At 39.8% G+C, this 25,295-nt stretch overlaps 1 protein-coding gene across 10 annotated transcripts in view; it reads left to right on the top strand.

Moving 5' to 3' along the window:
* Positions 1-25,295, top strand: part of TENM3 (teneurin transmembrane protein 3) — a 692,983-nt gene that overhangs the window by 512,038 nt on the left and 155,650 nt on the right. For all 10 annotated transcript variants that reach the window (XM_044225666.1, XM_044225665.1, XM_044225674.1 and 7 more), the window contains one exon: positions 22,227-22,465. In XM_044225666.1, the coding sequence (XP_044081601.1) occupies positions 22,227-22,465 (239 nt within the window). The remainder of the gene's footprint in view (positions 1-22,226; positions 22,466-25,295) is intronic.

Below are 25,295 nucleotides of genomic sequence, written 5' to 3'. Positions count from 1 at the left end.
ATGTCTTCTAGTGGAGATATTTGGACACATCTGGGGGGAAGATGTATTCCTGTTATTCCTCACATTGTACTCATGAGTTTTGGTTGGTGGGACAATTAGGAGAGAAAATAGTTGTTTAGAGGACAACCCGTTCTAGCCCTATGTGTAGTTGTGGCTGATTTCTCCGTAATCAGACTGTGTAAGAGTTCACTCTTGATGATTTGAAATTCCATTTCAAAGCAATGCCATTAGTGAACGCTCCATGGAATTATATTTTTTAGTTTTATGAACTGACATAGAACGGAAGGTCTGCCAGTTGCTATAATCTCACTAACATGTATATGAAGAATAAGGAATCCAAAAAAGGTAAAAACTTTCATTCTGCCTTCTCGTTTTGTTGTCTTCCTGTTTTCAGGTGTCCACCTCTTAAAATATTGCTAAAAAGTATTTCAGCTTACCACACACTCTGTGTAGCAACCCAAGCAGCGATGTGAAAATCTCACACTGTACCGACAGAGGCTACTGTGGTTTCTTTAATAGTCTCCCTTGGTTGGAACTCTTGAGGTGAAGAACCGGTCCTATTTATCATTGATTTTTTTTCCTTTTTTAGTTAAGGTTCCCTATTGAATATGATTCTCGGGCTCCGTTTCAGCTACATTAACAACTTCATCCAGACGTGTGTCTGCCGTTGACTCATTTAATCTGGGGCACAGTTTTGTCTTTGGTAATTATTTCTATTTACACATATACTCATTTTACAGACGCTCACTTTTCTCAAACCATCGTTTAAAGGGTATAAGGTATGAAGCATGAGATTCCGTTCTGTGTGTGTAAGAATCTGTGCGCTTCTTTGTCCCCAACCCTCTTCTCCTTCCAGCATACATTGATAATGGCTGCTGGCAGATTGGCCCGTAATAATCCACAAAACTCTTGGTAATTTGTAGACTTAGTCTACGCGAATTGGTAGAGACGACATCAAAGATTTCGCACCTTGTCCTGTTTCAGTGCAGTTCCCGGTCTGATTTATTAAAAGCATTTATTTTTTTCACCAGTGGTTTCTTGCTTCCATAACAATGTTTATTTCCTTTGTCTAATGAATTTAACATTTGCTGCTGCTGGAGACAATCGATGTTATTGTGTACTTGTACATTTCCACTCGGTAAATAGAGCCTTTCTGGTCTATAATCTCTAGTGAGTTTCAGATCTCCTAGAGTCACATTCAGACCCGGACAAGCATTTGCAGTTTCCAAGCACTTCCTTATTATGTTATCATCTTCAATAAATACCACTCAGCACCTGTCTATAATACCAATCCTTGCTTATAGTTTTCCTTCCAGATTCCTTTTCTTGGCACTCCATATTTCTTATGCTGTGTATGATTTAGTTTTAGGTCACTTGCTAGCCTGTAGGTCATCCTCTGTTTATTTTATACTTCGGCTGCTTCAGAGCATGGTCAGAGTTGCTGCGTGAGTATAGAACAGCCGAGGAAAAGCTGGGCCTCGGCCCAGTGCAGCAGCAGCCCTGAAAGGTGGAAGGAACAGCAACTCTCACTGGGAGCCCTGACCTTCCGCAATTGTGAAGTTAATTGCCTGCAGGTTCTTCATTTATCTATGTGAATTAAGTAGCTTAGTAGTTTCCTATTAGATGTTAACAAAATGGTTCATTTGTAGCCATTTAATAAAAGATTTATTAAAGTCTTATTTTCTTATGAAGTCTACTTTGGCATTGATAGTTCATTAGTTATGTTCCCCTAGCTCTTTACCTTGCAGGGCAGTAATGCTTTGCTAATTATTAATGTATGATATTGCAGATTAAATTACCTCTTTATTATTGCATTTTTATTTAAATATTGAAATGTCCTGGGCTGCTTTAATGTGAGATCAATTGCTAGTTCTTAAAAAAAAAATAATAAAAAGACCTAAACAGAAGTATTACCTACTGAATTAAGATATTCTCCCTTTCTCCCTCTTTTAATCTTCACTCTAAATGGTTCTAGGGAAAGGCAAGACATCAGATATCAGTCATCCTTTCCTATTAGAAACCTAGGCAGCAACCTTCACATTGTGCCGTTATCGTACCAGGGAAAGCTTTCCCAGGTGAAAAATGTTACCCTCTCCAGCATGCTGATAACCAACTACCTTTAACAAGATAGTAAGTAGTTAGATGCTCCATAATTGCAGATAGAGCTTTAAGTAAAATATCCCTGGGGAGGTAATCCTCTGACTTAAGTTTACAGATGATGCCATATCCTTTTGTTAAAGACAGTTTGGGGGACGGAGGAGAATATCACAGAGTATGGAAAAGAGGTGCAAAAACGAAGCTGAGGTTATTGAACCCCAGTGTCAAAATTGGATCTGGGCCTAGGCTAAGAAATTCTTAATGAATCTTTGAGAGTCTCACCATCTCTGTTAAAAAAAGACAACAACAGCAGACCCTGTTAACCTATCTAAAATAGAAGTTTAAAATGTCAGTGACTAGTAAAAATCAACTGGATTCTAGATCTCTTGAAATAGTTCACCTTTAGTAACTTACAGTATTTCTTAAAAGGCCTGTGAAGGGACACATGTGCATTTTAAGAGTAACAGGAAGAAGGGACGCCTGGGTGGCTCAGTAGGTTAAGCGTCTGCCTTCGGCTCAGGTCGTGGTTGTGCCCTGTGTCAGGCTCCCTGCTCAGCGGGGAGCCTGCTTCTCCCTCTGCCTGCCACTCCCCCTGCTGGTGCTCTCTCTCTCTCTCTCTCTGACAAATAAATAAATAAGATCCCCCCCCCCCCAAAAAAAAGAGTAATAGAAAGAGGAAGAAGGAGGTATGATGTATAAGGATATGCCTGGTGATGTTTATATTTAAGGCTCATTTCAATTTGTGGCATAAAAACTTTTATCTCATTAAGATGAGATTAATTCAGGAAGCTATTGTCCTAATTCAGTGTCTAAGCGCTGTGCTAACCATTTAATTTATCATCAAACCAGACAGTTTAAGAGTGAAAATGTTATAATTGGGACACCTGGGTGGCTCAGTCAGTTAAGAGTCTTTCATGATCCGGGGGTCCTGGAATCCAGTCCCCCTGGGGGGCCTTGCTCAGTGGGAAGCCTGCTTCTCCTTCTGCCCTTCCCCCTGCTCATACAGGCACCCGCACATCCTCTCTCTCTCTGACAAATAAATAATATCCTTAAAAAATATTAAAATAATAAAAATAAATTAAAAGAGAAAGGATTATAAATACAATTGCACTAGAACTTTTACAGATATAAACTGAAACTATACCGGACACAGAGGGACACACTGTTACCTAAGGAAGTATTATTCCCACAAGTAAAGTTACATGTTAACTTATGCCTAAGATAAATCAGAAAAAGAAACTAAATGAGAAGGGAAGCAGAAAAACAGCCATTGTTTGGAATACAGTCGTTGGTTAACTCTCAACTTGAACTTTTCTGGTTTCTCTGCCAACTTGTAGCAAATATTTAACCCTTTGTCAACCCCTTCACAGAAAAAGCTTCTGTTTTTCTCTAAATATGTGGTTCTTAAAATAATGCATAAAATATTTGTTTTTATTTTCTTCTCACAATACCAAAAGGACAAGAGAGAATATATATTGATGCCAACATAGCCAATGAAATTTTGTTCAAGAAGTTCAAATTTTGAATTTTAAATGTAAAATGTTAGATTTAAAGGTAAATCATATATTCACTAAAAATGTAAAACAGAAGTAAAATTTGGTCCTGAATTTACTCAAAGAAGGAACAACTGTGTGTCTCTAGCTCTCTAGCTAGTAAAATTTTTGTTTTCAAAGCTCTTCGGCTGTACTGAAATAGAGACCTCCTTTTAAAATAAAGTATGAGATTAAAGGTGATTACTAAGATAAGGGAAAAGCAAAAGCATGATTTTTATTTATTTTTTAAGATGTTATTTATTTGAGGGAGGGGGCAGAGGGAGAAGGAGAAACAGGTTCCCTGCTGAGCAGGGCGCCCTATGTGGGACTCGATCCCAGGACCCTGGGATCACGACCTAAGCTGAAGACAGACACTTAACTGACTGAGCCACCCAGACGTCCAAAAAAGTGATTTTTAAAGTGATATTATTATTACCTAATTGTAATGCACCTGCCTCAGGTTGCTTGTTTAGCAAATATTATGCTGATAACTTAAATGGAAAAGTAGGCTGTGGAATGACAGTAGCTCTAAAATGGATGTCATTCCCAGGAGTCAATATTGATGTATATTCCTGAATAAAACCTAGTAGTTTTATTTTTAAATATCTTTTTTTTTTCTTCTCAGAGTGGTTTTACAGAAAATCTAATCTGTAATAAAAACTTGACATTGAGTGAGAAGGCTTTGCCAGTTTTGAGTGGGACATAGATTCTTCAAGGACAGGGTAGGAGAAGCCCTAGACAGTTAAAACAATAAAATAATATAATATTTTCTCCTCCTCTTATTTTTTTTAAAGATTTTATTTATTTATTTGACAGAGAGAGATCACAAGCAGGCAGAGAGGCAGGCAGAGAAAGAGGGAGAAGCAGGCTCCCCGCAGAGCAGAGAGCCCGATGCGGGGCTCGATCCCAGGACCCTGAGATCATGACCTGAGCCAAAGGCAGAGGCTTAACCCACTGAGCCACCCAGGAGCCCCTTCCCTTCCTCTTCTTGAGAGGTGGGCAGAAAACTTCTGGAACAGTTTCCTCCAGTTCTATCGTGAAGCCTCACTGTATGCAAGCCCAGCGCTCCAGGTGTTTCACCGCCCCCCAGCCCCACCCCGCTAAGCCCTGTGGGTGGGTGATGCCCATCAGATGCTTCTCCTTCATTTTCTCCATCCTGTCTCTATCCTCTCTAAGATCGGGTTAAGCCCCCCAGGAGGCTGGGAGTGCTGGGATGGGGGGAGGGGGCACGGGGTGGGGTGGGGGACATCCACCTGTTGTCCTTCAGGACATCACTTGGCACAAACATTTTCTTTCTTTCTTTTTTTTAAAGATGTATTTATTTGTTTGGGGGAGAGAGAGCACAAGTGGGAGGCACAGAGGGAGAGGGAGAGACTCAAGCGGACGGAGTTAGGCTCTGCACTCAGAGCCCAACTTTGCGTTTGATCTCATAATCCCGAGTTCATGACCTGAGCTGAAACCAAGGGTCCTCTGCTTAAGTGACTATACCATCCAGGAGCCCCTGCACAAACATTTTCAAATGAAGCAGGACTCTAGGAGAAAAGAAAATTAGGAATAATCTGTTTGCAGGTAGGCTAGGGGACGTCGTCTAGTCTGTCACCGTCTTGTCCAGCTGTACCCGTAAGCCCAGATACAAACACAGCTCAGCAGCATAAATAAGAGTCTGTGTTTGGCAATCAGACTGCGGTTTTCATCCTGGATCCATCATTTAAATGATCCATATGATCATCTATAGGTTATTACAACCTTAGGGCGATCTCCAATGCCACAGTACTACATACTGAAAAGAGCGCCTTGACTTTAATAATCTTGAGTAAGGAACCTAGCAAATGATAGGTACTCCATAAATGGTTTTTAAATATGACCAAATAATAAGAGCAACCATTGCATAGGATAAGATAACCTAATTAGTTAACAGTTGAACAAATGTAAACACCATTTATCATCAAGAAGCTCTCTTCTCTCCAACGGACAAGAAAAGTGTTTGTCCTGACTGGAAGAGTTACAGTCTAATTTATCTTCATGGGGTAGGTAGGTCAAGCCTGCAACCACAGATCTATCAGAATAAACTCTCCCACTTCTTTCACTCTTTCCGTTGTTCAACAGAAAAAAGGTGAATTTTTGCAGGTAGGAACCCCGGGTCTGCTCATTTCATTCCTGAGAAGGAAAAAAAAAAAAATGTTTAAATTGTAATGAAAGGCAACTAGTCATATTCCTGAAACATTTAATTAACTAAGGCGGTAAATGTTTGGAATGAATCAGTCCAAGCCTTGATAGATGCATTGTCTCCCCATCAGTCAGGAGTTAGACCTCAGTTTTACTTAAGGTGTTTAAAACTTTAGGTGTCTTTTGAGCATGATGAAGATACTGTACAATGGAGTAGGCGTGTTATGTTGTTTAATTGAGGTGAACCAGTTTCTTTATAATAGCAATTAAGACACCAAGAAAGCATGCATTAATTATTTGCTATAGACCTTAAGTGATTTTTGAAAGCATAATTCCAACAAAATACAATTACTCTACTCTGATAATGTTTGGTTTTGGATAACCTGCAATCTGTATAAAATATTCACACATGATAACCTTAATTTCCCTAGTACCTAGGAAAATGACTTCTTACATACTTCTAACACGTGTCTAGTCACTTCTCTGAGCATGATCAGAGTATAAGGTCATCCGTGTCATTACTCTGGTCATGGCTAATGACTGTGATTTAATCCTTATCTTTTCCTGAGCATGACCTACTCATTTTTGAGGCACCTCTCTTCCTCTTTCTCGGCAACCATTTTGTGAGCATTTTTAAAAATCCTTTTACTCTTCCCTAATATTGTCTGTGAAAACGTTTCAATCCTCTTGTATATGGGTGCATGTGTGTTTTCATGCGTGTATGTCTGTGTGCGTGTGTGTGCGTGTGTCTGTGTCTGTGTGTGTGATCTCTGCCTAACATCACTGCGACAGGGGGATTTTTATCTTTATCCTAGAATTAATTTCTGTCTACTTTTAAAACTGTGTTTTGCTCTAAAATTCCATCCTGTTTATATCACTGATTAACATTGTTTTTCACTTCCTCTGTTTCTTCATTTTTCCCTTGACAGTGTTTTGCCTTTTGTATTTCTTTCTTCAAACCTGAGGTGAGGTCTGTTTTCTATTAAACCATTTTCAGAATACTTTCTCCTTTGCCTGCAAGATTACATTCTTAGACATGCAATTAACCAGCTAAGCTTAATAAATTCTATTTGATAACCCCTCTGATTCTACGATGATTCTCTTTATGATTTCTCACCTCATATTATGACCCACTTGGAATATTACCACGAGAAGTCATCTTGTTCCAATCACACCCTGCACTACTATGATAGTGCTTCTTTCTGCTCATGGTGGGGTAGAAAAAAGCAATGGTTTGGGGACAAATCTGGGTTAAAATCTTAACATTCTACTAGCTATGTAACCTTAGGCAGATTACTCATATATTTTTAGCTCTCTTTTTTTTTTTTTCATAAAATGGATCTGGTAATACTTCTTAAAGATTTTATAAGGATTTGTTGAAATGTCATTGCAAAGTAGCAATGACACTTTCTTTCTTTGCTTTCACGTCTTTGCTTTTCTTTATTCTTTCACTTCTTTGCTTTTCTTTATTCTTTTTTTCTGCTATACAGTTAAGAGAAAAATAATTAATTCCATATTTAGAAGGATGAATAATAACTTGGAAAGCAATAAAGGCTTGGTAAAGGAAAGGCAATGACAACTAACAAGAATTGGCATGTTGATTAATTTTTGTGAAGAATTAAATAGCCTTTTCAACTTCAGAAATAGGTATTTTTAGATTGAGAATAACTGGTATTTTTCCTGTTTAATTGGGGTGGCTTCCTACAGGAGATCAGCTATGAAGTAAATTTCAGAGACAGGGTTTGCTTTAGAAAAAAGTGATCTTAAGGGGAGGAGATTATCTGAGATCATGGTGGGATAGTGATATTTCACAAAATGGATCCTGAATGCTTTCCCTCATTTAGTGGGTATTTATGAATGTCTTACAATGTACCAGTGTGAAAAACTCAAGGTTGTGACAGAGGACGGGGAGAAGTGGCGACCACTTTTGAGAAATATATGGACTACATTCCAAAACAAATTCACAGTTGGAGTAAATTTTGGCAATTACCCGATCTTACCTTCTTTTAGAGCCCACTGAGATTTTAGTAATCTGCCCAAGGTCACGTAACTAGTCACTGGCAGAACTCAGCTAGATCCCAGATTCTAAATTAATTCCTTTCCTTCTTATAGTGGCTCCATTTTGTTAATTACATATGAAAGAAAATAAAAGCACTCAACCCCAAAATACATGTATTTATTCAGTTATTAATTGTACAGCTGTAGCAACGTACTAATCTTATGCAAGTTATCATATGTATATAAAACTTAAATTTGAAAGGATGAAATAAAATAGCATTTCTAAATAATTTGATTTTCTTCCAGTCTGTCACTTAATTTTGTTTAATAAATATTTAATAAGTATATATTTATGAGACAATTACATGTCAAATATTAACTATACATAAACATTTTTGACCTAACAACTATATGAACTTCCTTTTAACAAATAAAAATATATACAATTTAGATTGCACAGTTTGATTTTTTAAGGTATAACATTGAACCTGAACATTAAAATATATATATACACTATATGTTTTATATATATATATATATACACAGAAATATGTATATATACACACACACACACATTGTAAAATAATTAATATATCCATCCCCTCACCTGGGTGTAGCTTGTGGGTGGGGGGAGTACTCAAGGTGTCCTCTCAGCAAATTTCAGGTATCCAATATAATGTTAATAACTGTACTCACCTGGCTGTACATTAGATCACCAGCACTTACTCATCTTTTAACTAGAAGTTTGTACCCTTTGACAAACATCTCTCCAATTCCCCCATCCCTAAGCACCCCCTGGCAACCACCACATTGCTCTCTGGTTCTAGGAGTTGGACGTTTTTTAGATTCCACACAAGTAGGATCATCCAGTGTCTGCTGAAACTTGACTAATGTCTCTGATGTTCTAGCAAACTAATTAGAAGTTGTTCCATTTGCACATCTTTAAATAAACAAGGACCAAACTCACTAACATACCATGTTTTGCAGACGTTTAAGCAGCTTAGAAAATTAAAAATTGTTATAGATGGCAATCATTGTTCTTGGCAACCAAATAATATATTGATGGGAATATTTCCAAATGTGAGTTTTAAAAAATCCTGTCTGAACTAAGAGTTTCTTTAAAGAAGCAGTACTTCCTTCCTTGTGCTTGAATACTACTTTACTTGAAGGGACAGATTAATAATTTTTTCAAAAATATGTTCTTGGTAGCATGCTGTTGACAGCCCCTTGTCCCCCCAGAAAAGGTCATCAAATTTGGACCCTTCTCCTTTCTATACATTTAACTCACTTTTAAGGTCTATAACTCTTTCGGGTACTTTGCCATGAGCTAGCTGGCGAACCTTGATGTGGTTAAAAAAGATTTTCAGAATCACCGCGCAGCTCAGCCCAAAGTATTGGGAAGAGTCTTGTATTTAGTTAATCACAAACAGGCGCAGAAGTTAGAAGGTGAGAGTGTTGCTCTCTACTCGTCTACTCGGTGAGCTCATCCTTCTCTCAGGGAATCCCTCACAGACATCCGTGACTTTCCCACAGAAGGACTGAAAGCAGCTTTCACGATGGTCACAGTACTACATAGTATTAAAGCTTAGTATGTTTCTTATTCTTTAGACAGGAGATCAGTCCAAACGGAGGTGTGTTTTATATGTGAGTTAAGATACATATCTCATCTAGAAAATACTACTGTATAATGAACTGGTTAAGAACACAAATTTTAGGGCCCAAAAGACCTACCCTTGCCTCTATATAAATTCTGACAAATTAAGGCTCAGTTTCCTCATCTTAAAAAAGGAAATTTTATTACACACACCACACACAGAGTGGGGATTTTGTGAAGTCAAAATCAGAATAGTTTCCTTGTGCAGAGTAAATAGGTGCCCATTAAGGTTTATTTAAATTGCCTTCCTCTCTTTGGACTGGTTGCTTTATGTTTTGTCTTCTTAGCTACTTACAGTTCACTAATATGTGATTGACTAAGGTACATCTTCAGTATCTCCTACAATCCTATAATTCTTCTATTCTTTGTAAACTTACATCTACACTTGAAATTCTTGTCTTTATCTAGATCATACTTCCTTCTCAAACTTATTTAGAAATTCTGAGCTGTTCTAAGCATAGTTGGCCATCAATAATTAAATGAATTAATAATTAAAATCTTGTTCAAATAGCACATAGGAATTTTAAGGCGTTCTTTTTATTCCCATTTTAATTTTAACATATTTAGTATGCAAATGCCAACAGTAGCTGTAATTGATAATCTTAAAACATGTAGGAAAATATCTGATATAGATTTGTGCATTTGATGCTATGACCACACCATTATAATAACTAAAATTTGAAACAAAACCTATTTTAGCCTTCTTGGTAATGGTAAAAGGAAAAAAAAAAAGAAAAAATCTGCGTATTTAACCTGTTGTTCCATTCCTAATCCTCCCAAACTCTGTAACATGATTTAGTGCTTGATTATAGATTTATCTGTGTTTACATAAGTCTTAATAAAAATAATTTGCTTCCTATTTTAATCCTATATATTTCTATAAAGCTGTGGTTATATATAAATTTTATATTGTATTAAGTTTCTCACCTAATACTGAAAAATAAATACGAATTCACTAAAATGCTCTTCCCACAGATCACATGAGTACTCTAGAATTTTTCTTCCCAGTTTTCAGAGATCGATGCTGTATACTTTCCATAAGCATGTTTGTGTATACAGTATAATTGCAAATTGATACAGTGGCAATTGCTAAAATCTATAATTATTCATACATTTGTACTGTGGAATTTTTTGGTAAAATATAAAAAACAGATTTTGTCTCAAAGCACTGTTTTGTACAACCACTAATAGCTCATATTAATTCAGGTAACAGCAGTGAAATGTATCTTGTTTATAAGCTTTTCATTTAAGACATTTTTCTTGCTGGGATCACCTCCTGGTGTGAAAGTTGTCCAAAGATAATAGCACATCAATTCAAAAGTGTAATAGATTTGAGACCACAACATGCTATCAGCATGAAGAAGTAGTTTATCAGTCTTACCAACTCACTGTGTCACAGCTAGAATCATTACATATTTGTTCTTTTGTTTGCACATCAAAATATATAATTTATATTCTAATGTTGATTACTCACTTGGGGGTATATAATTTTCTTATTTAAAATATTTTTCTTTAAAATGCATATCATAATTAATTTAGAGGTAATAAAAGAAAAGGCATTTTAATCAGTAGGGCTCTAAAAACATTCTCTTTTTACAATTCAGGGATGCATAGTATATTACTTACTATAAACCATTTTCAATTGTTTATAGTAATAGTACCTTTATATTAAAGGCAAAATAATTAATCCATTTTGAACCAACCCTGGCCAATTCTTACAAAATTTACACACACATGCACATATACCTGTGTTTGGACTTGCCCATTTCAAAATTATCAGAGATTAAATCATCAAAGCACAAAAAAGAAAAATACTAAAGTTCTGTCTATTATTGGCTCACTCTGAGTAAGTTTTATTACTTCTTAACTGTTTCCCTTTATATCAATCCTTGACGCAAGCCCCTAAGTTTTGAAACCCCGTTTGCTAGTTTTTATTTTTAGTTACAGCTTTTGTTGACTACTATTGTAACCACAGTAGTATTGAAGTAATTAAATAAATTAAATTTAATTGAAGTGAATTAAAACCTAGTCCTCTAAGTACTTTATACTTTCCTCATCTGGGTGAGTATTCTTCTCAGTTCCCCTGCTCCCACCCTTGAAAAAATGTTCGAAAATAATATCGAAAGAATAAGAGAAAAAACTTTGTCTTTAACTCTAATAGGCTTCGGTATGGGTGGTTGTTTTGTTTTGTTTTGTTTCAAGTATGCTAGAATTCTCCCTCTGAACCTTAATAAGAGGATTTTTTTTTCTATGCATGAACTTTATTTTTTTTATTTTATTTTTTTCAGTGTTCCAAGTTTCATTGTTTATGCACCACACCCAGGGCTCCATGCAATATGTGCCCTCCATAACACCCACCACCAGGCTCACCCATCCTCCCACCCCCCTCCCCTCCAAAACCCTCAGTCTGTTTCTCAGAGTCCGTAGTCTCTCATGCTTCACCTACCCTTCTGATTTCCCCCAATTCACTTTTCCTTTCTGTCTCCTATTGTCCTCTGTGTTATTCCTTATGCTCCACAGGTAAGTGAAACCATATGATAATTGACTCTCTCTGCTCGACTTATTTCACTCAGCATAATCTCCTCCAATCCCGTCCATGTGATACAAAAGTTGGGTATTCATCCTTTCTGATGGCTGCGTAATATTCCATTGTATATATGGACCATATCTTCTTTATCCATTTGTCAGTTGAAGGGCATCTTGGATCTTTCCATAGTTAGGCAATTGTGGCTATTGCTGCTATGAACATTGGGGTATATATAGCCCTTCTTTTCACTACATCTCTATCTTTGGGGTAAATACCCAGTAGTGCAATTACAGGGTCATAGGGTAGCTCTGTTTGTTTTTTTTTTTTTTTTCATCCTGTTCTCTTGTCGATCTGAAGCTGCCGGGTTTACAACCTTGGTTGGGGTGTTGGGGTATGAGGGTGCCTTCACTCTGGCCAGTACTAAGAATGCCACCTTGATTGTCACTCCTGGTCCTCAGCAGCTTCAGAGAAGGAGAAAAGTGAAGGAGAAGGCATTTGTGCAGGAAATATTTCTATTTCTTTCCCTTCTCCTCAGTATAACAGATGTGTAAAGGGGTAAAGAGGTTATGTTTACGTGTGTGCATGTATGTGTGTTTGGTGCCTTAAAAATATTTATAACCAAGTTTTCCAGAAGTCTCTCTTAACAGATAAAGAGAAGGATGAGAGATAGCTTTTTTCCTCCTATGAATTTTAATATAGGTTGTAAATTGAAGCCAAGATTATAGAGGAAAGAAGAATGTATAAAAACAATTCTAGCCAGAAAGTTTAAGGGTAAAGAAATAGCATTTTCTGTAGGAAGGAACCTTTGGGAAGTTGTAAATACCCACGGTGAGTTATCAGCTAGACTTCTCCATGGCTTATACACCCAAGTATTAAGTTCAAAGAAATACAGAAAGAGAAACCCCAAAAGAAGAGATTTGTGGAGTGAGATAGTGTTTTGGTGAATGTCTTATAGACACATGGAAATACAGATAGTGAAGGAGACAAAGAACCAAGAGAGAACAGATGCTGGTGTCTCATTTAGACATAAAGCCCAATAGACATGATAGATACTTGAAAGTAGTGGCACCTGGGTGGCTCATTTGGTTAAGCAAATGCTTCAACCTACGTCACAATCCCAGGGTCCTGGAATCGAGCTCCACATCAGGCTCCCTGCTCGGGAAGTAAAAAATTAAGAGTGGAATGATGTAGAACAAGGACAGATCTTTAAGCCGTTTGATGGTGAGGTCAAGTGGATTGAGCCTCCCACTGTAAAAACTCCATTCGTTCTAAGTTGACTCCTTGAGGTGAGCTCCCAGCCATAACTTTCTAATAAGCAGGAATCTTTTGAATGATTTTCTGATTTGTTAGAGAATCTGGATGAGAGTCTTGGGTGAAACTGAAGCTAAAAACCCAGTACGCCAACACATTACCGTAGTGGTTCTCAAGCTGTGGTCTCTGGACTGGCAGTATCAGCTGGGGGGTTCCACTGAGATCTTCTGGTTTAATAAGCCTTCCAAGGGACTCTGATGTGAGCCCAAGTTTGAGGACCACTGCTCTAATGTAGGGCATGGGCTCTTAGTAGATTTCGTTCTGTCAGTGGCTACCTAAGCTCCCCAGGCCTTACCAAAACCTGTGATCCCATCAATCAGTCTGGTTGCAATGTTTTCTTGTGAAAGAGTGGAGACGCCGAACACCTTTTAGAGCCTTCCTCTGCTGCCTAGTGTGGGTGGGCTTCTTTCTGAGCATTCTCCACAGCCTCTGCATTCTCCCAGAGCTTCCGAGGGCCGGCATCCTCAACGGATGGAGAGTTCTTTCCCAAATAGCCAGGTATCGAAGCCCAGTCAGTAACTGTACTAAATGGCTTTGGATACCTATCGAGAATCAGTTGCTAAGAAGTCAAGAAAACAAGCAGGAACCCGACCTTGAATAAGAACAGGTAATTTTCTGTTTGGGCTTCTGCTTTCTTTAGTTTTCTTGTTTCATAGGTGCCGGAAATTTTGTATTTCGCTGCATTAGTATTTTTTTTTATTTCCCTGCATTATTAGCGAAAGCACATCATTTGAGTAAACTGCTCTTTCAGTCTTTTAATTAGTTATAAACACAGTGCTAAATATACATTTAAAAGATCATCCAGTTGGCTTTGGAACTTAAAATTCAGGATCTGGTAGTGAAAATCCGGAAGGCGGTGATAATGAACCACAGGTTATCTGGAAGTTTTCAGAGGGTTTGGATAGTGGTTACTATCACAATTTAGGTATATCATGTTTTTCAAATATATACTGATAAATACCGGAGGCTGTTTCAACTTCTATGGTATTTAATCGGTATGTTCTTAATTATAGACCACAAGCAATTAAATAAGTGGTAATAAGCAATATGGAAGGAAGATAATGCACAACTGTTAAATTTTATATATTTTGACAGTTTTTGCAAATTTTTATCTTAAAATGAATTCTAGGCAACCTGCCCATTGTTTTGGCATCATCAAGTGACTAAAACTATTTTGAACTCAGTGGTTAATTTTAGCCTTCATATATTTCCAGGTAAATTTAATCCGTGAGTGTGGGATTCATTTGCTTTAGATCTGAAAATGTCATTTTAGAAGAGTCGTTTGATGTTGAGGAAATCTTGTGAGACCTTTAATAAGCCTCTTAAATCCAGAAAGTTGTATTTTGCCTGAAGGAAAAGGAACCTATCCCTCAAAACTCCCTCAGCTCTTAAGTCAGAACTTTGGATTCTGAAAAGGTTGTCAATGTGACCAAATATCGTCAGTCAGTCTTTTGACTGGCACACCGTCTTTGAAATGAGCGCCCCTCATTTGAAGGAAGCAGTCTGTGTTCCAGGGAAACGTTTTATTAATTTGCCTAGAAACGTAAGTCGAGAGCAGGACACATCAAGACGTTTGATGTAGGGGGTTCATGTTAAGTTTGAAGGAGCTCATTCTCTTTGTTCAACCAAGAATTTGAAAAGAGCAAGAAAAACCGTCACATCTCCAGGGCCGTAGTGTCTTTCCCCCCATAAGACGTAATAGATTAAACACAAAAGAAATAGTATTCCAGGTGTTCATGGGTCACTAATAAAGGTTTCCGCTATGCCACAGGGACAGCACTAAACACTGTGATGCTCTTTTTAGTCATTTGCTCTGTTTGCTAATCTCTAGAAAGGTTTTTAAAACTGTATAAAATATTGAAGAAAAGAAACCTCTTTTGTATGAAGACAGCCAGCTATGAAGTTGATCTAATTAAAATTTCATTCAGTGGTTGCACACTTTCTTTTTGACTCTTATTTTCTCTCATAGCGCTCCATTGAGGAAGTGACTCAAACCGCTTTGAGTAACGCAGTATATTTTCCAAGGATGCTTTTCATTTTGGTCCCTGAAATTTGCAACTTATGAAACTGTGCTCCTGATATTATAGGAATAACATGATTATGTTAATGTTCTGAACAAAAGACTAGTATGAACCCATTTGTTTCCTAGTGACTTGCAATCTTACAGTTTTTTGTGTGTGTGAGCTTACAATTTAATTATATATTATAACTTATTTAATTTTGTACTTGATGTCAGGATCTTTCCAAATGAGCATTGGTATGTTGATGTATCATATAACATCATATCATATCATATATAAAAGGACATTTAAATTTACTTCAAAAATCTGATTATTTTGCCATTAAAAATTTCATGATCATAAGTTTTATAGTTTATTATTCTGAAAGACAAACCAATCAAAAGTGTAGAATTTCTAAAGAATGAAACATCCCTGCGAAGACATAGGGGGAAGAAAGCAAAACAAAGGACAAGAGGCAGTGGTCAGAGGCCTGAGAGCAGAGGAGGGAGGAATTCGGACTGGAGGTATAGAAGTAGTTCAGGATACTGTGCAGATCTAGCATTTAAACCATGACGTTTCATCTGAGAGTAGAAAACATGACATGAAAATGTTACTTTCGCCTCACCTTTGCCTCTGCCAAATAGATTCGGAAGAGGAAGTTGAAGTGTAACAACTCAGAAGAACTTCTCAACCCCACAGAAAATCAGACAGGAAGGAAAGGGGAAAGGGAAGGAAAAAGACGGGGAGATGGGAAGGAAGGAAGGAACGAAGAGGGAAGGAGGGGAGGGGAAGGGAAGGGAAGGAATGAGAGTGGGAAGCAGGGAAGGAGAGAGGGAGGGAAGGAAGACAGGCAGGCCATTAAAGAAAGAATGCAGGGTTCTCCGGGGGACGACTGAGGGGTAGGGGGGTGGGGGGGGGGTAGGGGACTGCACAGGACAGGCAGGCCAGAAGAGTAATTGAAAATTACCCCTGAGCCCCTCAGCGAAACCTGCAGGATAGAGTTACTAACAGTGACCCAAAAGGCTGAATGGGGACAGCAGGAAAGAACGGAGGGATTCAGTCCTGTCCCTCCTAATTTTAAATTTGTGGCATGACCCGTAGAAAGCTCCTTCCCAGGCTCGGTGAGACATAGAAGCCAGGACAGAAGGCGGAAGCTGAAATGAAAAGGCTGGTCGGTCCTGAAGGCAGATCCACAAAGAAACAGCTCTTTCAACTTCAGAAGGAAAAGGAGCAGTTATTAATTGTGCTGAATCCAGAGTAATTGTTTCCGGGGCCGGTGGCGCGGCTACGCGGGGGATAAGGCGGGCGAGTTTCCCCAGCCCTCGTCTGCTGGTTGTTGTTGTTGTTCAATAGAACCCCCCCCTCAAGATCGCGAAGCCACAAAGCAACGGTTAGTGTTCAGTGACCTCCCGCACCAGCCGTCTTCGGGGCTTTGAAATTGATTTTCCTCATCTCAGTCTCTGATAGTCTGTCTTCAAGTGCGCCTCTCTAGTTCATCACCAGAGTGAAACGGCGGCCCCGAGAGCCGAGGGACTGGAGGCAGGCGACACGCAGGGCATCATTAGACACATCAGAACCGAATCAGCCTGCGCCCGTGTGCTCTGTGTTAAAAAAGAAGCTGCTGCTTTATTGCCAAATACAATGGGGGATATTCTCCCAGGATTCGCTTTTTTCATTCCCAAATACGGTCTGAGAAGTAAAGAAAATCTCTCCCTTTCTTCTCCAAACCTCATGTGGATGCCGGGTCAAAACCGTCTGGTTTTGATAGTAATTTTGGCAGGATTTTTTTTTTTTTTTTTTAAATACATGAGAAGCATGTTCCTGAGGCTGGAATGACCTGGCAGAGAGTCACAGGACGCGGAGAGACCGGAGTGACACAGGGAAAGACGTTTCTGGATGGTGAATTCGGTGATAAAATCATTCTCTCCTCAGAAAACTCGTGGGATGCTTTTCAGATGGCGGAATTTCAGAGCCCGCTGGTCTGTTTCTTCGTTTGATCGTGGTGGAGTCCGCACATAACTATCTGTTCCTTCACTGTTGATGGCCACGTTGCTGCCAGGACAACCTTCATCCCCACCTGTGTGGCCTCTTCAGGCCCAGTGGGACACTTTGCGATGTCCAAGCTACTCTTGAAGCCACAGTAGTAATTCTCCTTCCTACAAATGTTGCTGAGACGCCGAAATCTCGGGGAGGAAACACCTCCAAACCTGTCCATTTGGTCTTTGGGACCCAGAGGCCTCCTTAGGCCTCTGTCTGACATTTTTTTTTTTTTTAAAGATTTTATTTATTTATTTGAGAGAGAGAGACAGTGAGAGAGAGCACGAGCGAGGAGAAGGTCAGAGAGCGAAGCAGACTCCCCATGGAGCTGGGAGCCTGATGTGGGACTCGATCCCGGGACTCCAGGATCACGCCCTGAGCCCAAGGCAGTCGTCCAACCAACTGCGCCACCCAGGCGTCCCTCTGTCTGACATTTAATGTACAGGTTTCTGTTTCCGTCGGGTTCTGCGGACACGCTCTGTGGTCTCCACTTCTCCAGCACCAGGGGAGCCAGGAGCCGGGCCCGTGTTTCTGAGACATGGGGAATCTTCTGTGTTCATCCAACCTCTCCCCGTTTCCCTCCTCCTAGATAATAAGTAGAGAGATTTTTCTAATCTAAGACAAACCTTTAATCTCTTAAATTTTGTATCTTTCACACATTTTGGTTACATCCCAAATCCTCTCTATGTCCGCTTTTCCCCAGGGGTTCTTCATGGTACCAGAGACTAAGGCAAGGGAATGGAATCTGCCTTTGGCCATGGGCCACCATGCTGCTTGCTATTCAAATGCAGCTTGTTTCTGTCCGTAACTGTCAGGTAGTGCTCTCTGCTATTTCTGTACCCCCATGCGTGGTGTGGGAGTAGTAGAGAGCCTCATCCCTCTCGGGATGCCAGCTCCCCAAGATGCTGCCTATGAAGCGGGGGGCCGGCGTCTCTCCCTGGGCCTTGTTGAAGCCTCTGTTTTATCAGCTCCCTTCCTGCAGGATTCCCCTCCTTGTCTGGAGGGTAACCCCTTCCGTCTCACCTCGAATTTCTCCCCGACATTATGGCTGTACCCCAGTAGATGGGGCTGTAGGAGACCAGCTAGAGACGCGACCTCTTTCTGCTTCTCATTTTGTCTCCTCCACTGGAATTGAGAGAAGTGAAGTAGAGCACAGACAGCCGAGGGGGCTGAGCGGGGAGAATTTCAGGAGGAAAAACTCACTTTAAAGAGTACTGTACAGGGCGCCTGGGTGGCACAGTGGGTTAAACCATTGCCTTCCGCTCAGGTCATGATCCCAGGGTCCTGGGATCGAGCCCCGCATCGGGCTCTCTGCTCAGTAGGGAGCCTGATTCCTTTCCCCTCTCTCTGCCTGCCTCTCTGCCTACTTGTGATCTTGCTCTCTGTCAAATAAATAAATAAATATAAATAAATAAAGAGTACTGTACAACTTTAACCGCCCCCCATGCAAGTGGATAAATAAGAACTGATTATAAGAAGCACTTAGAAGAGAGAGAGCGTGCGTGACGATCTGGGTGTGACGGAGAGTGACCAGTCTGTGTCCGGTCCCTGGGACTGTCATCTTCCCCAAGAGCTGTGCATATGCTTTCTCCAGACTGCCTGGATAAATCCTTTCCAATGACGTCGAGGAAACCATTTCTTCCTCTGGGCTCCTGAACATCTTGCTCATGCTTCATGCACAGTCCTTAAAAAAAAAAAAAAAAAAGTAAGAATTCCAATCAGGAGACCCACTGTCACTCACAGGTCAATCGAGCCTGGCACCTGTTTTTGTGGTGATGATGAACTAGAGATGGTTTTTATACTTTTAACTGACTGGGGAAAAAAGAAAAAGAAGACTTCATGACATGCGAAAATTCTATGAAATTAAAATCTCAGTGTCCATCAGCATAGTTTTCTTTGAATACAGCCCCTACACGATCATTTCTGTATGATCTATGGCTGCCGTCCTGGGCGGGCATGGCCAGAAAAGGCTGCAGGGTTTCCTGTTCGGTCCTTTACAGTAAGAGGTTGCTCGCAGCTCGTCTGAATGATCAGCTTCCTGCTTGGTCTGTTTCAATCCATCTTCTCCTCCGGAATCCCTGCCCATGTATAGAACTTCCTGTATCAAGTTTGTAAAACTGGGAATTCATTCTACAAGCATTGGCTTTTAGAGGTTGTTACCTATTGAATTGGAAGCTGAAGGCCCCAGATGATCCTTTTTGGTCTTTTGGAATACGCAGCCTGTGACTTTGGGAAGATAAATAGCTGAGGCTTGTTGAGCCCTTACCTTGTGTTAGGTCCTATAGAAACACGGCGCGTGTGTTACTTCCATTGAATCCTCATACAATTGTCTACATGGTAGCTACTACTCATAGTCCCATTTTATGGATGATACAACCAAGATGCAGAAAATTTGAGTCATTCACCAGATATCATCCAGCTCATTATAGGTAAAGTCTGGATTTCAACCCAGTCTCGATCCAGGGCCCACATTCTTAATGACCGTGCTGAATAGGGATATGGTAGGAGATTTTAAAAATGCTATTTCCAATGTAACATTTAGTTCAGACTATAAACTTTAAAATTTGCCCTGCTAAGTACCTCCATATGGGAAAAGAGACTCACAGTACAGTTACTAGTATAATTTATAGAAGTAGCAACTGATCATTTGCATCTTTCTAATTGTGTGTTTGACACAGTATTTTTTTTAAGATTTTATTTATTTATTTAACACAGAGCACAAGCAGGGGGAGCGGCAGAGGGAGAAGCAGGCTCCCCACTGAGCAGGGAGCCCAATGGGGGCTCAATCTCAAGACCTGGAGATCATGACCTGAGCCAAAGGCATCAGATGCTTAACTGACTGAGCCCCTCACACACCCTGACAAAGCATTTTTAGATACATTAATGGGTTTATAACCCTGTGAGATAAGCAAATCATTAGCTCCATTTTACAGATGAAAAGCAAAACTGAGGCTTCCTAAAGTCACGTATGTAGGAAATGATCAACCAGGAACTTAAACTCAGGTCTGATTTCTACTCCAGAATTCTTCCCACTGTACTTGTGTTAGGCAAACTTTCATAACTTTTACACTGTTTCTACTCCGGCAACATAGTTAGTCACTTAGTACTTTTCTAGAAATGGATTCTTTGTGACTTAAGGACCTGATTAGCCCTCGCAACAATATTCATAAGCAGTAATGCACATAAACACATGAGTCTGACTCTTTTATTTATCTAACACTGCTGCTGTGCTTACCTTATTCCAAGCACTTGACAGCAAATATGAACTCCTTTAAGCCTCACAGCAAACCTGAAGGGTAGAGGCTATTACTGTCTCCATTTTACAGATTAAGAAACCAGAACACAAAGAGATGAAGTAACTTCCCCAAGGACATATGCATAGTCAGCAGTGAATCAGGATTTGAACCTCGGTAGTCTAGCTTCCGAGTTCTGCCCTGTGAAGCCCTTAAGTTATTTGATATATTCAGTATTCTTAATACATTAAAATAAGGACATCGGTAGTAAAATTTTAAAATATTCAGCTATGTACCATCTATAGTCATCTTTCACAGAACAGCATTGTACCATAGTGGAATATTCTATATATATTACATACATACATTCCATATATATTCCATAGTGGAATGTTGTACCGTCGTGGAATATTCCAATATGGAATACCCATAACCTCCTGAATACGTAAGAGAAAACAGTCTGTTGACTTCACTGGACATGTTATTAGAGAAAATAATAATACGTGTTAGGACACACAGTGAATTCACAATAACTTACTGGTATAACAGGAAATATAAACCATGAAAAACATGGTACTTTTTTTCTTTAATTTGGGGACTTTGATTGTTAATAGGAATCTATATTAACTGTCGTTCCTGGAGAATTTCTTTCTTTTTTTTTTTTAAGATGTTATTTATTTATTTGACAGACAGAGATCAGAAGTAGGCAGAGAGGCAGGCAGAGAGAGAGGAGGAAGCAGGCTCCCTGCTGAGCAGAGAGCCCGATGTGGGGCTGGATCCCTGGATCCTGAGATCATGACCTGAGCAGAAGGCAGAGGCTTTAACCCACTGAGCCACCCAGGCGCCCCCTCCTGGAGAATTTCTTATACAGCACTCTTGTCATGTGATCATGTAATTTCTGCTTATACATTTTCAAAACGTACAACTTCTAGAGGCATTTTCCTCCACTGCCATCCAGCTCAGTTGTTAGAGACTGTTTCTGTATTTGATCTAAAACCTGCTTCTCTGGCCCCTTCATTTATTTAGGTTGGTTTTAGAAGTGTTCTGTGATTCCTTCCTCTTTCTCCCCCTTCCCTGGTTATGTTTGACATAAGCTAAAAATAAAATCGGTTTGCATCCCTTGAGACCTGACCAGCTGCCTGTGGCCAAGCTTGATAGTGCTTGTTAGTGGGAGAGCAGGCTGGGGCTAGAATGTTTCCGTGGACCAGAAAAATAAATCTGTCTGCAGAACATCAACATGATCATGCATCCTTATGTTTATACGAGTATGTGGTCTCATGTAGTCGTAAAACACAATGTGTAGCTTTAAGGTGATGTGATTTGTCTTAAGCGGAATGTGATTATGTTCTTAGTACAGTTCATACAAGGAAGTTCCTGAATGGTTTTGGGCAAGAAATGGTATGATTAGAATAACTGCAGAGCATCTCAAGACATCTACTTGAAGGGACAGTAATAATCGGTGCACATCAATACTTCTGTGTACTTTACAAGTCAATTTCTGTCATCAGAGTCACCAATATGAGTTGGTTAAGATATTTCCTTAATTTCTGATATTTTTAAATAGAGGTAATGAGAGAGACAGAAGACGGGGAAGAGCTCGTGGATAGCTGTGTCTGTCTCCCACATGTTAGCATATCTGTATCTTCTGATGATAATTCTTCTGTTCCACAGGCATTTCCTATTCAAAACAGGAACAGGGACAACGCCACTGTTCAGCACTGCAACCCCAGGATACACGATGGCATCTGGCTCTGTTTATTCGCCGCCTACTCGGCCACTACCTAGAAACACGCTATCAAGAAGTGCTTTTAAATTCAAGAAGTCTTCCAAGTACTGTAGCTGGAAATGTACTGCCCTGTGCGCTGTAGGGGTCTCCGTGCTCCTGGCGATACTCCTCTCATATTTTATAGGTAAGAACCCAGTTTGACAGTTACTTTGTCTATACGTTGGGCTGTTATATGGTGGTCTTGTTGGTCTCATCCATTTAGGTGGCCAAGAAGGATATTACGAGGTTTAGTTTCTGGAGGAGGGATTAGTTAACACCTTGTCAATCCACGGAATGTCTTCAGTCATCTTCGGGCAAATTTGGATAAATAGAAAAGCTGCATTTGCCCAAAAATTGAGGTCTATGCTTGGCCGCAGACTAGAGTGTGAACTTGTGTTTGGTGTATCCCTCTTGAAACATGGCTAAGTCTGTGACATCTCATGTGCACGAAGTCAGTCACGCACTTGCAGGAAGGAACGTTGCGCAGGAACCCCTTCCATGCGTATTCGACGGGGAGCTCTCTGCTCCTTGTACTAGATTACACACCTTTCCGCTAACTCAGCTATCTTGGTGTAAAGCTTGTCACTCAGGACCGTCATCCTGGCCTCAGCCACACTCTCCAGAGTCCTGTGCATCCATAACACAACGAACGACTTACATACTCATTCATACGTGTGGATTTTTCATCTTTTCTGATGTCATATTCATCATGGTTTTCATTTCATAGTAACCCAAATGATGGGAGCTGCTAACAGAAGTTGTAAATAGTGCTTTTCTTTAACTGTTTCATAACTGTATGAGCATTTGGATTATTAGAAATGGATTTTGTAAATCCCAGTAATGACCACATCGAAATGCTAATAGCATCCACCGAGGTTCATCACAAGTGATATGGTTTACCCAACAAGAGCCACAGCCAGGAGTGCATCCTCAGGTTTACAATGCAATTTGTGATGCCCCTGAAATTCTAGAACTGAATACGAGTATTATGGAGCCATATGTGTAGTTGCGTGGTGCTTTTGCCGTGAACATGTTTCTGTCATTAGCTTCCATACTCCTTATAAATGATGTATTTTGGAAAGTGAAATAACCATTTTGAGCCACGACATTTAAGAGGAATTTAGAATTGTAAAGCGTGAAGGAATTTTAGGGATAACTGAGTCAGAGATGGCAATTCTGGGGCATGTTGTATACTATTATTTCCGATCCTTTGGCCGTGACAGACATCACTAATGAATTGGGGCCCTCTTTCCCACCGAACCTGGAGAAAACCTCGTTATCCCCGTCACTGGGCTTCCTACACCACCTTGTAGCGCCGCTGTCCGTCTGAGATGAAGGGTTCTTGTCGTTTTTCAATCTGAGTTAACTCCCTCCTTGTAAAATTGCTCTAAGCAAGTACCACGAGGGTTGTCCCTTGGCCAGGATCCCGCGCTCCTGAACCGTCGCTACGTTCTTTCATAACACTCAAGGTAAATGAGGACTATCACAACAAAAAATCAGTATTCGGAGATGGAGTTCTAGTATTCAGCTGGAAAATACCTAGCCATTAAGAGAATCCCTTCTCGTTAGTCGTATAAATTATCTGTATCTGTCAGCAGCGTGCTGCTAAAGAATTTTAAAAGGTTCTGAAATGCACGAGGCATAAATGGGATGTGATAAATTAAGCATACATATTTGTAGGGGATTTTTTTTTTTTTTTTTAACCACAGTACATGCCAGACCGATGAAGAACTATGTGGGGCTGGCAGTCCACGTCTGTGTTGTTGCTCTGTGGGTAAGCGTCCTTTCTGATTGCCTACCAGATGCGCAATATTGGGAATATCAGTTTTGATACCATGCAGTTTTATTTACAGTGGGTGATTAGCAGGAAAAAATAGCGTTTTAATGTGAGATTAGCTCTCTGTTATTTGTGAGACTTGTCCTCCTTTCAAGGGCCCCGAGTGAATATCGCTGAGTATCAGACTTCTGAGTAAACACTCCAAATGTTCCTTTTCTTCAAACTGCCTGTTCTCCTATTCCTCAGCCCATTGTACTTTATTCCACGATTCCCTACTTTTTCTCACTATCATCCACTTGTCCCTCTGATTTTGTCTTGCCCCCACATGGAAACACACAAATTATTAGTTAATATACTCAGTTCAGCAGATACTTGTTGAACATTCGTTATGATCTCGTTCTTGTGCTGGAACCTAACTGTTCTCTGGCAAAAATTACTTTTATCATCAAAGAATTTTCTCATACTTCCATTGCTTTAATTAAGCCCAAATACACTTACCATTTTCACTGGTCTTCCTGTATTTGAATGACTAATACACAGATGCAATGATTTTTTTCATTGGGGTTCAAATCAGGTAAAGGATTTGTTCATAAGTTAGCATGATCCATCTTTTCAGGCCGAAGAGACTGTGTTTACCCTTGAAAACAAGAACAGGGCACTCCTCGTCAGGGAAGGTTGTCCTTTTCTATTGACGTGGTGTACAGCAGAGATGGAGACAAGGGACCTTTGCCTATCCGGCTTAGATCAGTCTGATAAACCCAGAATCGATGGGGAGACCGATGTCCTCATCAGGTTGACCTCACAACCTTTAACAAAAGTACCGCCATCCTTACACTTTTTTTTCCGCATTCCCTTAGAGGTCCCTTTTCTCATATTGACTGTCAATATAAAGCCAAAGCCTTAAGAAAGAAAGAAAAGAGAAAGCTTGAGGAATTACTTCTGTCCCACAATTTTCTTTGTCACCTGCCAGGAAGGTCGTGAGAAGTTAGGAGAATGTAATATTAGCATGTCTCTTCTCTAAGATAAAGTTATCTCAGCAGAGTCAAGGTGAGTAACCTCTAAAACAGAGGCAAGTAGGGGAGAACAACAGGCTTTGTTGTTTGTCTTTCCTATTCCTATCAGACTTTCAGAGAACAAAGAAAGGGTGAAAAAGGAAGCAAAAATATATTCCTGTAGGTCACTGTGAACTTCTTGCATA

The sequence above is a fragment of the Neovison vison genome, chromosome 11 (assembly GCF_020171115.1).
Source record: "Neovison vison isolate M4711 chromosome 11, ASM_NN_V1, whole genome shotgun sequence".
NCBI classification, from domain to species: domain Eukaryota; kingdom Metazoa; phylum Chordata; class Mammalia; order Carnivora; family Mustelidae; genus Neogale; species Neogale vison.
Note: the sequence above shows the minus strand (reverse complement) of the source record. Positions and strands in the feature narration are given on the sequence as shown.